Here is a 17,246-nt window from a genome sequence, read left to right as displayed (position 1 = left end):
TGTTTTCTAACAAAAAACAGTGAAACTTAAGTTAGACTTGTGTTTGTAAATGAAGCGCCCCATGTTGTGTAGCTTTCTGGAGTTTATACTTATTGGGCTACATGTTTATTTATTATACAGGCTATACAGCACATAACATCAAAACACACGTTTCATGTAACTAAAGTGTGTAATCATGTGGGCTACAGACAATAATTAAGTTACAGAATATATTTATATGAAAAACGTGCATACTTACTGCATTTGAATCATTTTAACCATATGTAACCACCTGCATGTGTGTTTGGAAAGGAAAGTGTTGCATAAGTAAGTAGTTCTGCAACTACAAACTATAAAGATGTGCTAGTTTAACACGAGCCACGAAGCAAACGACACATGTAAGAACATAGCTGCTGCTGCAGCACCATCTACTGGTCATTTTGATAAAAGCAGCTAATCTTTTAGTATACAGTCTGCACAGCGCTACATTGTATTCGTTTTTTGTTCGGGGGCACATTTTACCTGTGCTGGTTTATGGAGATATTCTACATATGAATGCTTCTGCTCCGGTTGATACTGTGTATCCTTCTCTGAGGTTCATCACTGACTGTAAATCTCAGACTCACCACTGTGAGTTCTACTCTCAGGTAGGACGGCCTGTCTATTTTATTCTATTGTATATAGTATTTTATTTTATTGCATTCCAGTGTTTTCTAATTTCTGCTACATAACTTTGTACTTTTGCTGTAACGAAACAAATTTGCCACCTGTGGGATTAATAAAGGTGTTCTTATCTATCTTATCTTGTGTTCCCTGGCTGCAGTGAAACATGCTGGTCATTATTCTCTTTATGAATGTGTACAATATAACAAATCCATTATTGCGTTAGGTTTGCTGTTCCCCATTTTTGGTTCATGTTGGTTTGCTCATGATAGTTTTTATTAGCATTGGTTAACTTCTTGCCTAATACTAACTAAATGGCAGTGTTGGGAAGGTTACTTTTAAAATGTATTCCATTACAGAATACAGAATACATGCCCCAAAATGTATTCTCTAACGTATTACTCAATGACAGTAACGTATTCTGAATACTTTGGATTACTTAATATATTATCGTGCTGTTTACAACAACGTGAATGTACTATTGCTGTGTGATTTATTACTATTACTGAAGGTCCGCGACTCCGAACTGTAGTAAAGGGACCTCTGACTAATACGGCGGGGTCCCTGTCGGCTCATAGCCGAAAAATAGCTTTACTTTGTTGTGTGGGTCAACTTTGCTAGCAGAGACAGAGAGAGGCGTTGAAAGGCTGCTCCAACGGAACTTATTGTTTTCGGAGGAAAACACGAACACAGTGTACAGTCGAGTCTTAATAGCTTACTTACAACTGGGCTCGTCAGGCTCTCTTCTTGGCTGCAGTGGTTATTATTATATTTACATGCTTCCAGCTCCCGTTTTTCCTCGATGACTGCTCGTACCTTTCCACTCCCCTTTTTCTCCCTCCTCGCTCACAGACCCATAACGTGTATGGCAGTCCATTCTCCCTGCAACACGGACTACACTGCCCATGATGCTACATTCTTTAGAGCTATGCTTGTAGCATTCTGTCTGTTAGCTTAGCACAACAACAACAACGAAAAGGCGCTCTCTCACCCAGGAAACACACAGTCACAGAGGGAGCGTCGCCCTGTAACCATGGCAACCGTAACGCTGCCGCCTGGAACAACAGAACGTAGCTGTCAAACAAAACCCAAACAGTCCTGACCCGCGACAAAATGAAACAGGAAAGTACCGCAGTGTAATCCATTTATTTCAACAAAGTAACTGTATTCTGAATACCACCTTTTTAAACGGTAACGTAACTGTAACGGAATACAGTTACTCATATTTTGTATTTTAAATACGTAACGGCGGTACATGTATTCCGTTACTCCCCAACACTGCTAAATGGCCAGACTTCGTGATATTCTCTTAATCACCTAGTTTGTTTGTTTTCTAGTTTTAAGCTTCCACTGGTTTTCTATGGGACTGAAGTTTAGAGACTGGCTAGCCCACTCCATGCCCTTAATGTTCTCCTTCTTTAGTCACGGCTTTGTTGCCTTGGCAGTGTGTTTTCACTCAGTGGTATGCTGGAAGCCCACGACCCATCACCACCCCGTGTTCTGGCTGAAGGAAGGTTCACATCCAAGATTTTATGGTGCAAGACCCGTCTGGCCCTCAATGTGGTGAAGTCATCCTGTACCCTCAGTAGCTCCAAAGCATAACAGTCCATGCTTGACTGTGGTTCTAGGGGTCTTTCTGTCATACTCAGCATTTCTCTCCCTCTTAAAATATAAGATAAAATATATAAATGCCAAATAATTTTTTTGTATTATGCCACCGAAAATAAATAAATAAATAAATGAATAAATAAATAATCAATTTCCCGTTCCAGTTCCTTTCCATAGTTGTCAGATATACGTGGATATGAAGCTGCAAAGCCCGGCGTGGGTTCGGCTTTTATTCTGAATAAAAACCTAACCGGAAGTGTCCCGAGTGGAGGCGGAACCTGGGCGGAACAAGCAGCAGGTTTTGTGGCGACTAGCTGGTTGTGACCTAACTGCTGTGATCTGGTGATACTTCAACACTGCATCTAAAGTAAGCAATAACCATCCGACCACATTCAGTTTCTTGGCTTATTAACGATTTTCCAGAAGAACGTCTGAACTGAAATTCTCGTTGTGTCGCTACGAAAGCTAATTTATCCAACTGTCACATTATGCTTTATACCAACTCACACTAATAAGATATCATGTCTGAATTATTAGCTAATGTTATGCTTCTTTCCTTCGTTTTAGTGTTCAATTTAAATGTTCATCTCTGAATAAAAGCCTGATACCTGTCTTCATAAATGCTGAACTTTGACCCATGAGCTATGCTAACTGGACACGTAGCATCAACATTAGCAAGTTTTGGTAGAATTCGTAAATGGGTGCAGTTAGCCGTGATCGTTAGCAGGTCAGGTTTTCTTCGCACGTTTTTACTGATAATATATCAACGTGACGGATGTGGAGACAAAGCTGTACTTTAATCAGGCTTCAAGTGTAAAACTTTCTGATTGAAACTGGGACCATTCTGGTAAAAATGGCATAAACCGAGGCTACAAATGTGACCTAAAGGTCAGCGTCACGTTTTATATCGGCAGGAGTGACAGTAGTTGTTACACAGGACTAAACCATTAGAAGTAAAGCTGTCCGGATATTGATGTCTTTGTCACTGTCGTGGCAGTTTGACTTTGCACTTGACAGCAGAGGTTTCGCCTGAACTTCAGCTAACCAGCCAAGTCCGTGGTCATGTGCAGGCATGCGCTGTTTTCACCTTTCACACAGATAACGCCTCTTTCTAACAGGCCCCAGAACCTGAATTTCACTTAATGTGTGTTTGAGCTGCAAGTGACTGACACACAGTCAGCGTCACATTTTTGTTAAAGAACTTGAGTTATGCAAAGTTCATAGAACGAGGTCAACGACCCTCCACCACTAACCCTGAATCCAAGCAGATCCACCTGCCGTTAGGGAACGAGTAACAGGCCCGAGCTCTGCCTTCCTGTCAGTCTTCATTTGGTTTGTATGTTGTTGACATATTTGAAAGGTGCTTCTTTATTCTGCATCATGTAAGTCAGGCTTTTGATCTTCTTTTAGGAAAAGATGTCGGCAGCTGTGAAAAATCCTTTTGAGCACATCGTTGAGCCTCTGGACCCCAAACACCCAGAGCAGCAGTTTTTCAATCTATCCAAGCTTGGAGATCCCAGATATGGTAGGAGCACATCTACACTGAATGCTAACATGAAGCATCTCGTCGGTGCACACAACCGAGAAGTATTGACTTGCACATGCGCTCCTTAGACCGTCTGCCGTTCTCCATCCGGGTCCTCCTGGAATCTGCCGTCAGGAACTGTGATGAGTTTCTAGTGAAGCGTTCGGATGTGGAAAGCATCCTGAACTGGAAGCAGACGCAGTTCCAGACTGTGGAGGTGCCGTTCAGGCCGGCGCGGGTCATCCTCCAGGACTTCACGTATGTCTTTTCCTCACAATTTGAGTGTCAGTGTCTTGTTTTAACTTTCACACATTTAATACGTTTAATGCACCTGGTGTGTCAGTGATGTCATCAGAGTAACGCTGGTCTGTAAGAAGAACGTAGTGTCACGAGGTGTTTGCAGGTGTTGTGAAATCCCTGTTTACATCATCTCAGGTGCAAAAAGAACCTTTGAGTGAAATAACCAGCTCAGGATTTAAGTGCAGTTTGCAGCAGCATCTGCTAAAAGCAGTCTGGACTTTAACAACAGCAAAGTTATTCCCTGTGTAAGCAGCAGGTTTCTACGGTAACAGACTCCAAACACATGCTTTTGGGGTCTTATTAGTGATGTTTAAGAAGGTGACATCACATTCTGAGCGGTCCCTGACCAGCCTGTGCTGTGTCACGCAGCGGTGTTCCTGCTGTGGTCGACTTCGCTGCCATGCGTGACGCAGTGATGAAACTCGGTGGCGACCCAGAAAAGATTAATCCAGTTTGTCCCGCTGACCTCGTCATTGATCATTCCATCCAAGTGGACTTCAACAGGAAGTAAGATCTCTCGCCTTTCTCCCACCGTGTGTCAGCTCATAGGTGTTTCATTCACTGCTTCATTTCACTTGTTGTTCTTCACGCAGGTCTGACAGCCTTCAGAAAAATCAGGATCTGGAGTTTGACCGCAACAAAGAAAGATTTCAGTTTCTAAAGGTATGAACCTGTCGTGTGTCCATGTAAGTCTGATGGTTCGGTCCATAAATATGATCTCTGGTCTTTGCAGTGGGGCTCCAAAGCCTTCAGAAACATGCGAATTATTCCTCCTGGTTCAGGAATCGTTCACCAGGTCAACCTGGAGTACTTGGCCCGCGTGGTGTTTAACCAGGATGGGCTCTTGTATCCGGACAGTCTGGTGGGCACCGACTCTCACACCACCATGATCGATGGTCTGGGCGTCCTGGGCTGGGGTAAGACGTCTCCCTCTCTTTTACAGCAGTTATGCTGCTGTAGGCTGCTGCTGGTCCCAGTATGAATGCAGCTTCTCTGTTCCATCATTAACTAGATTCTCTCATAGTTTGTTTTTGCCGTGTTTATTGTTTGATTTCTTTTGCTCTGTGCAGGATCCTCACCTCATGAAATACACACTACTAGTCAGAGGTTTTAGAATACACACATTTTTTCATTGAAAATGATTAATGTCTCGTTGCACTCTGAAATCAAAGCACAGCACAAAGTAATTGGAGTCAGTTTTAAACCCAAACAGATTCTAACCTTTGACTCGTCAGTCGCCTCCTTTGGCAGATGTAGCAGCTGAACGCAGTCGTGGCTTCTGTCTACAACAAAAATCAAATCTTCTCCCACATCTGGAGCAGAAGTTCCATAAATGTGGACCTTTGTAGCTGCTTTGCTTTCAGTTCAAACCAGCTCGATGGGCTTTCAGTCTGGAGGCTGTGCTGGACACTGGTTCTGGCACAGCTTGGACTGATGTGTGGGTCGTTATCCTGCTGTAGGATGAAGCCCTGACGGAGCGCAGGGTGCTGCATGGTGCTGCAGAACGCTGTGGTAGCTGTTTTGGTTCAGTCAGCAACCCTGGATCCAGCAAACAGCCCCAGACCATCACACTTCCTCCTCCATGTTGATGCCGCACACTGTGGAACTGTGTCCTATTCTGACGTCTGGCTTTCTTTCTGCAGCTCGTCCTGTCAAACAGTAGAAACTGAGACGTTCTCACTACGACCACTATGAAGCTGCTTGAAGCTGTTGTCCTGTGAGCCGCCGTCACACAGCTGTTAACTCTCAGAAACTGGACTCAGTCGTGTCGTTGGCTCTGCAGACCTCTGCCTGTCACAGGTTGCATTTGATGCTGAAGGAAACTGGACTCGCTGACTCTGTCTGCATCTCTCTGCAGCACAGACCTGCATCTAGAAGTGTTGTGATGGTCCGTCTCTCATCACTGTTCAGCCGATGCTGATGAGGGTTTGTGCCACAGTGTGTCCAGCACTGCTTCATGCAGACGGGGGGCTGGAGGTCACACCTGTAGGAGCAGCAGCAGCGTCTGCAGAGCAGCGTCTGCACTGTTAGCCCATGTTGTTGCCTTTTTGTATCATTGTGAATGTGCATTATGTTGTTTAACCTCTGACAGTTCAACACTTTAACATTATTAGTAGTAATAGTGTTGTTTTTAGTTATGCATCCACACATACGTGCAGATTGTTTGATTTGCAGTAAGATCACTCAGAAACATTTGCATCAGCTGCTTGTAATGGTGTGAAAGTGAAAAATCAGGTGTGAGCTTGGTGTCCTAAGTAAAGGTTAATCTTGCCCCTTCAGGTGTGGGTGGGATTGAAGCAGAAGCTGTTATGTTGGGTCAGCCAATCAGCATGGTGCTCCCCGAGGTGGTGGGCTACAAGGTGCACGGCGCTGCGGATAAGTTCATCACGTCCACCGACATCGTCCTGACTGTTACCAAGGTAGGAGGGCGTTTGATGCAGCTGTTCCAACAGCAGTCAGCGCTCTGACGTCACAGCTGTGCTTTCTGCATGCGCCCGCAGCACCTCCGTCAGGTGGGCGTGGTAGGAAAATTCGTGGAGTTCTTCGGCCCGGGTGTGGCTCAGCTGTCGATCGCTGACAGAGCCACCATCGCCAACATGTGCCCAGAGTACGGCGCCACGGCAGCCTTCTTCCCCGTGGACGATGTCAGCCTTCAGTATCTGGAACAAACCGGTGAGCTGGTGGCGTTTGACGTCAGCACAAAGGTTGCATTCATTCATTGCACGCGATTCTTTTTGTTTATGCGACTCGTTTGTCTAAAATCAGGACGGGAACCAGAGAAGTTAGCATACATTACCAAGTACCTGAAGGCGGTGGCCATCTTCAGAGACTACAATGATGTTTCCCAGGATCCAGAGTTCACTCAGGTCAGCCTCTGACTTCCTTTATGTTTGCTGAACCCAGAAAAGTCTATTTTCAGGGATCACAGGTCATTGTCTGTTTTGTCTTTTATAGATTTTAATGAAAATTGTGACATGATGCAAATGTAACAAGAATAAAGCTGGATGTGTCCGTCTTCCTCAGGTTGTAGAGCTGGATCTGAGCACGGTGGTTCCCTGCTGCAGCGGTCCCAAAAGACCTCAGGACAGAGTTCCCGTGTCTGACATGAAGAAAGATTTTGAAGTTTGTCTGGAAGCAAAGGTGCGTTCCTACATTTACAGGTGGAGGCTGCTGACACTCAGCATTAGCTCTGGTCAGTATCACTGCTTGTAGCATGAGGTGATACCTGCCTGCACAGGTGCACAGGTGTCTAGCTGCTGTAGGGGGCTCATTAGTGCAGTCTTACCAGGAGTCACTCGTGTGCTGGTACAGGCTTGTTGCTAACCGACACGTCTGTCACATAAAAGCTCTGAAATCGTTCTTTTCTATAATTCTCGCCTCAGCAAGGCTTCAAGGGCTTCCAGGTGGCTCCGCAGCACCACAACGCTACAGCCCCCTTCCAGTTCAACGGAAAGGAGTACGCGCTGAGTCACGGCTCGGTGGTTATCGCTGCCATCACGAGCTGCACCAACACTAGCAACCCATCCGTCATGCTGGGAGCAGGTGGGTGTGCTGCCCTTCACTGTCACACAGATTTCTGACACAGTGACTGAATGAGAGTCTCTCGTATCTCAGGACTCCTGGCAAAGAAAGCAGTCGAGTGTGGTTTGAGTGTGAAGCCGTACATAAAAACCAGCCTGTCCCCTGGCAGCGGAGTGGTGACCTACTACCTGAGAGAGAGCGGCGTCATGGACTACCTGTCTCAGCTCGGGTAAGCTGCTTGTTGTTGGAACGATCCCACGTTTGTGTTGACTGACTGTTATTTCACTCACACCTCTCACCTGGTAGGATCCAGTGTAACCAGTGTTTAAAGCAGGACATCAGCACAGCGATCAGTGAACGTTTCAATGATTGAACGTAATGTTGTTTACGTTCAGAAGACTTCAGGTCTTCAGAGTTACGCCACTTTTTCTTTGATTATTTCTGAGCGCTCAGCATCACTGCGTTAATGTCTCTTCATAACGGCTGTTTGATTCTGAAGCGCCCCTGTGTGTTGCACGTTTGTGGCGCCCCCGTGTGGCGCCCCTGTGTGCTGCACGTTTGTGGCGCCCCCGTGTGTTGCACCTAGAACTGGTACTCCTGTGTTTACATCTGAGGAAGTGACAGAGTGACAGAGTGTGTGACGTGCAGCTGTGTAATAATCCCTTTGTGTCTTCTGCCAGCTTTGAGGTTGTTGGCTATGGTTGCATGACGTGTATAGGCAACAGTGGGCCGCTCCCAGAACCAGTGGTGGAGGCCATAACCCAGGTACTAGCGGCTTACATCGGAGGCTCCTCCTCCTTCCTCCTGTGACGTTTATTCATTCCTAACACACTCTTTGTTGCCTTGAAGCAGCTCCGTGTTCAGTCTCCATGAGCCTTCTGTGTGTCATGTGACTGAGGTGTTTTTGTGCCTCAGGGGGATCTGATCGCTGCAGGCGTCCTTTCAGGCAACAGAAACTTTGAAGGACGAGTGCATCCCAACACCAGAGCCAACTACCTGGCTTCCCCACCGCTCGTCATCGCCTATGCACTGGCTGGCACAGTGAGGATAGACTTTGACAATGAGCCCATTGGTAAGTCACTGATTGAAACAGGTTTGAGTTGATCTCCAAGCTTTCACTTACTAACCCAAAACATTTGAGATACTAAGCTGAAGCCTTTTAGTTATAGAAGGCAAAGACAGGTCTAAATAAATAGGAGTGATATTTGAAAGAAAGAGACGAGACAACCTGCGCTCTGGGTTTAAACCTGCAGGTCACTTCCAGCAGGTCTAAGTGTGTTGATGAGCTTTAAGCTGAAGCGTCTGTATATGGTTTAGGTTATTATCACAATCAGCTGAAACGACGTTTGACTGCTGTCCTCTTTCTTTCTCTATCCCCTGTAGGGATGAGCTCTGAAGGCAAAGATGTTTTCCTCAGGGACATCTGGCCCACTCGAGAGGAAATCCAGGCTGTGGAGAGAATGTTTGTCATCCCATCCATGTTCAAAGAGGTTTATGAGAAGATCGAGGTAGTGTGATCTTACGCTTGTTGGGGAGATCGTGCACTGCTGATATGTCTCGTTGACAGAAAGCCTTGTGCTGTGTTTGTGGTTTCGCTGCAGCACGTGAATGAACGCTGGAACTCGCTGGCTGCTCCCTCTGATAAACTCTACACCTGGGACCCCAAATCAACCTACATCAAGTCTCCGCCCTTCTTTGATGGTTTGGTAAGTACATGCCGTGCACGAACGTTCGTCTGCAGACTTATTCAAAGGTTATGTTTCGCCTTCATTGAGAAGAAGAGTGGACTTGCCTCCATAAAGCAATTGGCCCCACTAGTGTAGGGTGTAGACCTGTGGTGGTGAACTGTGCTCCACCACAGCTCCACAGTCTGTCAGGAGGAGGCCGTCGTGTTATTGGTTGGGCCTCCCTGCAGTAGGACACGTCCGGTTCTAACACCTGACCCAGGTGACCTTAGCCAGAGAGGTGGGCCTACTCTAAAGCCCTTCCGAATGACCTCCGCCCCCTGTCTGGAGCCCATCCACCTTTCAGAGAAAGCTCATTTGCACCGTTAACAAAAAGATGGATTAACCATTGATTCGTGCCGTTTCTCACTAACGACGCCATCTGGTGGAAGACGGGTGCATAACATTTATGACACAGTAATGTCTCGGCTTCAGTTAAAACAAAGTGACAGCTCCTTGACTAGTCTTGCACATCCTTAGTTAAGACAGTGAGACATTTTGAGGTTTGGCGAGCGTGTCCCCGCTGCACACAGGAAACCCTGCTGTCTGACCCGACGTGTCTTGACTGTGTTGTATTAACTCAGACCAGGAAGCTGCAGCCTCCTGCCTCCATCACAGATGCCTGTGTGCTTCTGAACTTGGGAGACTCGGTCACAACCGACCACATTTCACCTGCGGGGAACATCGCCAGGAACAGCCCCGCAGCACGCTACCTGACCAGCAGGGGGTGAGTCGGCGCACACGTTTTACTGAATAATAATGGTACTTAGCCCACGTCACAGACAGTTTTCATATGATCTCTTGATGAAAAACACTTGTCGGTGTGAAACCATCAACATTTTCTGCTGCTACTCTTTTGGCAGTTTGAACTCCCGAGACTACAACTCGTACGGCTCTCGGCGAGGTAACGACGCCGTTATGGCCAGAGGGACGTTTGCCAACATCCGTCTCTTCAATAAGTTTCTCAACAAGCAGGCGCCACAAACCATCCACCTGCCGACAGGAGAAACGGTAGGAGCTCGTTACCCCTGAGCTACAGGGAGCCTCGCGCTGCATCGTTGTGCAACACTTGTTTATAAGAAGAAGGCACACGGCTGTGTCAGCTCAGACTGGACCCACATTAGAGCCAGCACAGTCAGGGCTGCATGCTGCCCTCTGGTGGACAAACTATGCAACTTCAACTTCTCAACAGAAGTCAGACACATGCTGTTTAAACTGTGATGTTAAATTACATTTCATTTATGCCTCGAGCACATTTGCTTTATTTAAATTACAAAGCAGCTAATATTATTACAGCTCTATATACATGACCGTCAGTGCATCTAAAGGAGTGTGGAGAGCAGATCATAAATGTAAGGTTTTCTGATGCTCTTGAGTCAATGTTGTGATATTAATAAACTGAAGGAGAGCCTGCGGACACTCTTGTTTACGAGTTTTGAGGTTGCATAGTTTGTCCACCAGAGGGCAGCATGTACCTAACAGTACCTGCCTAACCCTAACGGTACCCTGCAGCTGTTTCAGGAACGCCACCAACACCCAGCTGATAATAACTGCACATAGCAAATGTTAGACACATCTATATGTTTCCCATATTTATATTTATATCAACGGTTATGCCTGAAAGAGAAAAATCAGAGCTTTGTGCCGTGACTCTTTATCTCGATAATAAGTGAGCTATGAGGAAGTGTGCGTTCTGGTTCTTGGTTGACATCAGGAACTACAAGCTGCATGTAGATTCATTAAACACTGTTACAGTAGCTCTAACGGTGCTCTTAGGTTTGTTCTTGGAAATGAAGCTGTGAAATAAAATGCAGCAGTAATCTAAAGTAGGGCAGGGTTCAGACCTCACAGGGTTAATTATCACTGTTGTGTAAAAGCATCAGTGTAGACCATGTCAGATGTGTGGCATTGCTGACCATGGTAACAGATGCAGTGCTGTTGCCGGGCGTATCTTATGATTGGAGCATCTGTGTTCTTGTTTCAGCTGGACGTGTTCGATGCTGCAGACAGGTACCAGCAGTCCAGAATCCCTTTGCTCGTTCTCGCAGGGAAGGAGTACGGCTCCGGGAGCTCCAGGGACTGGGCTGCAAAGGGCCCCTTTCTGCTGGTAAACTCAAACTACTTTGTTTGTATGCTCACATAGTTGTTTGCAGGTCTCAGGTGTTTTTTTGTGTTTGCAGGGGATCAAGGCTGTCCTGGCAGAGAGCTATGAGCGGATCCACCGCAGTAACCTGGTGGGGATGGGAGTGATTCCTCTGGAGTATCTACCAGGAGACACGGCCGACAGCCTGGGTCTGACCGGCAGAGAGCGCTACACCGTGGTCATCCCTGAGCTGCTCACACCCAGGATGGTCGTAGACATCAAGGTACGGACAGACGGCACGCTGCTGCAGGCGTGTTGGGATGTGACGCTGACCTGCTCTCTCCCTGCTCCCACAGCTCGACACGGGGAAAACATTCCAAGTGCGCCTGAGATTTGACACGGATGTGGAGCTGGCATATTTCCGGCATGGAGGCATCCTCAACTACATGATCCGCAAGATGTCCGAGTCCTAACTGATGTGTCACTGTGGGCTACACAGCATAACTGTAGTGTGTGTGATTCTGGTTTTACTACTGGTGCCAGCAGCTGTGTTTGAATGGCAAAGCAGACTGGTGATGATGAGTATTTATTAACCGTACTAAAGATAAGATGAAGCTTGATTCAAACACGGGAAACAGCATCCGCCTCAGTCCAGGGCTCAGCCTCAGCAGCTTTACTGCTTTTATTCTGCACATGAAGGTGACCCGTTCAGTCAGGTTTGCCTGGCCCACCGTGCTGTAACCATCCTGCTTTATGAACCATCAGCTGTGTATGTCACAGACATGCTGTCGGTCCTTAAAGCAAAGACGTCCCCCTGTGCCATAAGACCAAGTGCTTCTTCATTTTAAGGCTTCCTTCTTGTTGTTGACCTCGTGGACCACAGTTAGCATCACACACATGTCAGCAGCAGCCAGACCTGCACCTAGGGCTGTTCGATGTGACCATGTGTATGACGATGTAAAAACCTCTGTCGATTCCTATCACGCTATCGTTTGTTTCGTGGTGTCGCAAAATAAACTGTTTACTGCATATTTGTTCATGGTTCTGATGTCACTGTAGTATTAATTTCTTAAGTTCTCTCTTTCTCTTATATAACATAACCACACTACAGACGGACAAGCGCCTGTTTTTACATGTTGTTGTTAGCAACAACAACGGTAACACCATCGCGTGGCTCCGCTGTCCGCTTGCTTGTTTTCCATGTAAGCCTTTCACAATAAAGCTCAAGATCCTGTTGAGACTTTTCAAAATAAACCGAATCACGTGAAAGATGCAGAGTATTTACGGAGGAGAAGCAAAAAAGAGCCGTCAGGTGCTAAAAATAAACCTCAGCCTGAAACTTTGAGAGAAAACAGCGGCCGTTACAACTTATGTTATACAAAATGTTTCATGCATCGGTTGAAACACTCGACTGCAGCTACAGGACGCCCAGCTGGAAAAACTAAACGCCAGTCGAGCTGCACGAGATTCACAGGAAATATCACATGTTTGTGATTTATATCGTTGCCAGGACGATAAATGTCTTATATATGAGATTGTGGTCATATCGCGCAGCCCTACGTGCACCGATGACAGCATAAATATGGTGACAATGACCTCGTTAGGTGATGTAGTCGTTCAGCAGGCAGTTTTTAAAAAGCTGCTCTCAGACTCACAGCCAGTGTTTTAACTGGAAACTGAACGTTTCTCCCAGTTATTCCTGCTGGGATTAAAACCTTCAGTCCATCCTCGCTGTCTGCGTGAATCCTTTCTTCACACATGTTGCTGTTGTCCTGCTTTTCATGGCTCTGAGAATCACAGTTTTTGTAGCTCTCACATGTCCGATGAAGTCTCAGAAATAAAAGCTGGTTTCTGGCTCCGCTGTCCTGTCATCTTTATACTTTGCATCATGTTCGCTTGTGTAGCTTACGTTAGTGTGCACTCTTTGTTGGTTCTTAGACGGAGCCTTAAAAGAGTCACTGGACGGCCTTCAGCTGCATAAACAGGCTGCCAGCTGACTGAAGGGAAAAGTAGGTCTGAAACGGTTTCATCTACAATATATTCCTGACAGGAAGTGAGAGCTTTGTGGTTCGCTGGGTTCCTCTGACGTGCCTCACGATCTGCTCCTTTCTGACACTAGAGGGTGAACAGAGCTGCAGAACAGGAAGTTTACTGGCAGACGAAGCTTCCTGCTTCTCAGAAAGGCACAGGCAGCAACATGAAAGCAGCTCTCCACTGTTTAAAGTTCTGCTCTCACACAGCACTGATTTCTGGAACACCAACAAACGAGGCAAAGATGCACACGCTTCCTGTCTGCCTGCAGTTTTCTCCAGCACCTCCTCTGAAGCCACGGTCCCATCCCTGAGGTCTACCTGATGCAAAAGCCAGGTGACCAGAGGGCCTGAAGCACCTCAACCAAAGCAGCTCGCTCCTCTCAGTGTGCAGCAGGTCTACTCCCAGTTACTCCCAGTTACTCCCAGTGTGCAGAGAGAAGAAGCCCAGACACGTGGACACAGATTTCAGCTTGTACTGGTTCAGGACCACAGGTGAGGACGGCACAAAGAGCAGCTAGCAAACTCAGCTCCCTCCTCTCCATGCTGTGCATGTGTTGCTTCCACAGCCACCAGCAGACAGCTGCTGTGGGTTATGAGCTCACCTGGAGAAAGAAGTGGAGCTTCCCCTCTGTGGAATACCACCTTCTGGATCTAGAGATCCACCAGTACGCCTGGCAGACTGACACCAGAGGCCAGTGCCTGCTTCAGGTCTCAGCAGTCCTCAGCAGTGAGCCAGCCAGGCTGACCCGGAGGCGTCTGTGAGATTGTTTAGAGCACAGAAACATTCATGGAGCTGCTGAGACTTGCATGCATGAGACTGGGGCTGTGTGGGCGGGGACGAGCTGATCAGCTCCAGCCAGGTGGGAGAAAAGAAGTGTGGAGAGTTTAGTGACATTACTCAAGTAAAAGCTGTGCTACATTTCCACAGAGCAGGTCCAGACTGAACACAGCAGAGGAAGCCTTTCTGTCTCCCACACAAACAGCAAAACCACAGTTCACACACAGCAGCTGCTTCCTTCTGGGTCCACTCAGCACCCTCCACTGGTCCCCACTCTCCGACATGTTTCAGAGTCCTGCACAGCGACTGGCTCCTCCCACCACCTGTCATCATCCTGGATACTCTCTCTTCTGCTTCTGTTTGGTACTCAGACAGCAAAGCGTTTCCCTGCTGGGTGCTTCCCTCACTGCATGATCGAGGACAAGAAGCTTAAAACGTTGCACGTCATGTAACTGACAGCGGCGATGGATGAAGCTGCGGCTGTTGTAGCGCAGCTGTGTTCAGACTCGTGATTATCTTACCAGACAAAATAAATCCAGCACAGTCTGATTATTTCACCGACCTGCAGCTTTTCAGGGATCACTGTGTCAGTTTCATGTGAAAATAACAGAGGGCGCATCGTCCTGTATGAAAGCTCAATAACCAAACGTGATAGGCTGAAGGGAAAACACGACCCTATCAGCGGTGAATACCACACTGCCCCTCCCCAGTTCAGACCACGAAGCTTATCTCAGCTCACAGCTGTCAGAACTGAATGAGTAGATGAAACAAACAAACCCTCTTTGTTGTGAAAGTACGGACGTTTGCAAACGATGTTCCACCTGATATTTGAATAGTCTGACTTCAGCTTCTCATGTTGTTAAAGTTCCTCCCTTAACACTGGGCTTTGCACAGGTTTGAAGCCCACACACTGAGCCCATATGAAATGTTTTGCATACTTGTAGTAATTTGCATCACCAATTGAAGAAGCTCATCAATCTATATGTAAGATATCAAAGCCTGAAGAGGTTGCATACATGTAAAAACTGTATGTACCCATACAGCCTTTGCCATGACACTCATCATCAGCTATATCAGCTATCAAAACAAGCTGACTGGAGTCCACCGGCTGATAGGACATGTGTTGACAGTGCATGTTGGAGCACTAAGCCATGAAGTCCAAGGACTTCTGAGACAGGACTGTATTTAGGCACAGATCTGGGAAAGGGTATCGAAGCCATCCTCCAGGAATTGAAGCAGTTTGGAACAACCAGAACTCTTAGAAAGGAACTCAAGGTGACCACGAAGCCAATGTTCACCCTGACAAAGCTCCAGCACCGCTCCTTGGAGAAAGACAGGAGCCACGCCTCAGTTAAAAGCACAGGAGTCTGATCAGAACCTGGTCTGATGCCAAATGTCATGTCAGGAAGAAATCAGGCAGTGGTCATCACCTGGCATGAAGCGTGGTGGCAGCAGCGTTTGCGTGCTGCGGAAACGTTTTTCAGCAACACGAACCGAAAGACGTGTCGGGTGCCGAGACTTGAGCTGGACTGAACATGAAGTGGATCTGACGTTCAGAGAGCTGCTGTGGGGCTGTTTGCAAACAGGCTCCTGCTGTTCGTTCGTTCCTCTAACTCCCTCACTCGCGCCTTTTCCTTTTGCTTTGGTAAATCCTCGTAAAACAGATAAAACCATTAAAGAAGTCAGATTATAAAACAAATCTCTTTGCCTGCATCTGATGCTGTGACAGTTATTTCTCACTCTTCATTTCGGTCGCAGCAGATGGCCCCGCCCCTCCGTGAGCCTGGTTCTGCTGGAGGTTTCTTCCTGTTAAAAGGGAGTTTTTCCTTCCCACTGTCGCCAAAGTGCTGCTCATAGGGGGTCATATGATTGTTGGGTTTTTCTCTGTATGTATTATTGTAGGGTCTACCTTACAATATAAAGCACCTTGAGGCGACTGTTGTTGTGATTTGGCGCTGTGTAAATAAAGCTGAATTGAATTCATTTACATTAGCCTTTGCCTCCATCACTCTCCCCTTTGCTTTCACCACCTTCTTGACTGTTTAAAGGCTCCCTGATTTAGCAGCAGCTCTGCTTGAGGATGATCTCCACTCGGATGTTCATGTCTTTCCTGCAGCTGTGGATGTTAAAGTCAAATGAGACAAAGTGATGCAGTGGGGTAGAAGTGGAAAAGCCAGCTGTGCGTGCAGGTACGTGCAGGTACGTGCACGTGGCAGAGCGTAGGGTCCTGCAGACCTACAGCACACACAGCATGCAGCAGGCTGAGAGGAGGAAGTGCTAGACTTGCAAATCAGGGCAGGACAGGGAACTTCTTTGAAAACATTTGAATTATTCAAACCTCTGAGATCCCCTGACTTAGCGAGTCTAAACACCTATAGACATGTTCGCAGCTGTGTGGGGCCATGAACCAGGACTGTGTGCGATGGCTGAAACTGAACACGTCACACTTTCATTTACTTTCGTCTGTCAGTTAGAAGATTAATAACAAATCCATTCGTTCAAAGGTTAACAAATGCACCTGCTAGCATCTGCATGGACACAGATAAGGGTGCAGTTAATATGTTTGATCTCACTTCTTTAATCCAAACGACGCAAAAGAAAAGCTGGGAAACAACGGAGGAGCTCAGCTGCACACGTTAACGCCACGACACAGGAAGCAGCAGCAGGACTTCCCAGTGTTTGTTACGTCAGCTTCAGTGTTTGCAGTTTCAAAACGACGCTTGAAGTGAAAAACAAACTTTCTGTTCTGCACATGAACCAAACATTATTTTGTGATGTCTGCTTTGTGTTCAGTTGCTGCCCACAGCCCACATGACTGTTCTTCAGCCTGCTGTGTTCAGCTTGTCGTCGCACGCTGTTGTCACTTTGTAGAGGCTGGTCTCTGACCCACACCAGCTTACAGGAAGTGTTTGTGTTGCACTCATTACAACGAGACCAGCAGTGCTGTTTGTGCAGCTGAAGCTAAGGACAGCACTGAAGTTGCATTGATTATGAAAGCAGTAAAGAAAATAAAGACCCACAATGACAGAAG

At 46.9% G+C, this 17,246-nt stretch overlaps 1 protein-coding gene across 1 annotated transcript; it reads left to right on the top strand.

Annotated features, from left to right (window-relative positions):
- Positions 1–2,508: 2,508 nt before the first annotated feature.
- On the top strand, positions 2,509–12,433 carry aco1 (aconitase 1, soluble). Its single transcript, XM_005754149.1, has 21 exons — positions 2,509–2,617; positions 3,661–3,775; positions 3,865–4,033; positions 4,445–4,582; positions 4,669–4,738; positions 4,809–4,992; positions 6,356–6,495; positions 6,577–6,748; positions 6,842–6,942; positions 7,100–7,216; positions 7,459–7,618; positions 7,691–7,826; positions 8,278–8,362; positions 8,513–8,669; positions 8,981–9,105; positions 9,199–9,303; positions 9,906–10,048; positions 10,185–10,332; positions 11,306–11,428; positions 11,502–11,687; positions 11,761–12,433. Exons 2-21 carry the CDS (start codon positions 3,667–3,669, stop codon positions 11,875–11,877), a joined length of 2,685 nt encoding a protein of 894 aa, XP_005754206.1. The 5' UTR covers positions 2,509–2,617; positions 3,661–3,666; the 3' UTR covers positions 11,878–12,433.
- Positions 12,434–17,246: the final 4,813 nt, after the last annotated feature.

Source organism: Pundamilia nyererei, unplaced genomic scaffold (assembly GCF_000239375.1).
Source record: "Pundamilia nyererei isolate P.nyererei 1_Seehausen unplaced genomic scaffold, PunNye1.0 scaffold00512, whole genome shotgun sequence".
NCBI classification, from domain to species: domain Eukaryota; kingdom Metazoa; phylum Chordata; class Actinopteri; order Cichliformes; family Cichlidae; genus Pundamilia; species Pundamilia nyererei.
Note: the sequence above shows the minus strand (reverse complement) of the source record. Positions and strands in the feature narration are given on the sequence as shown.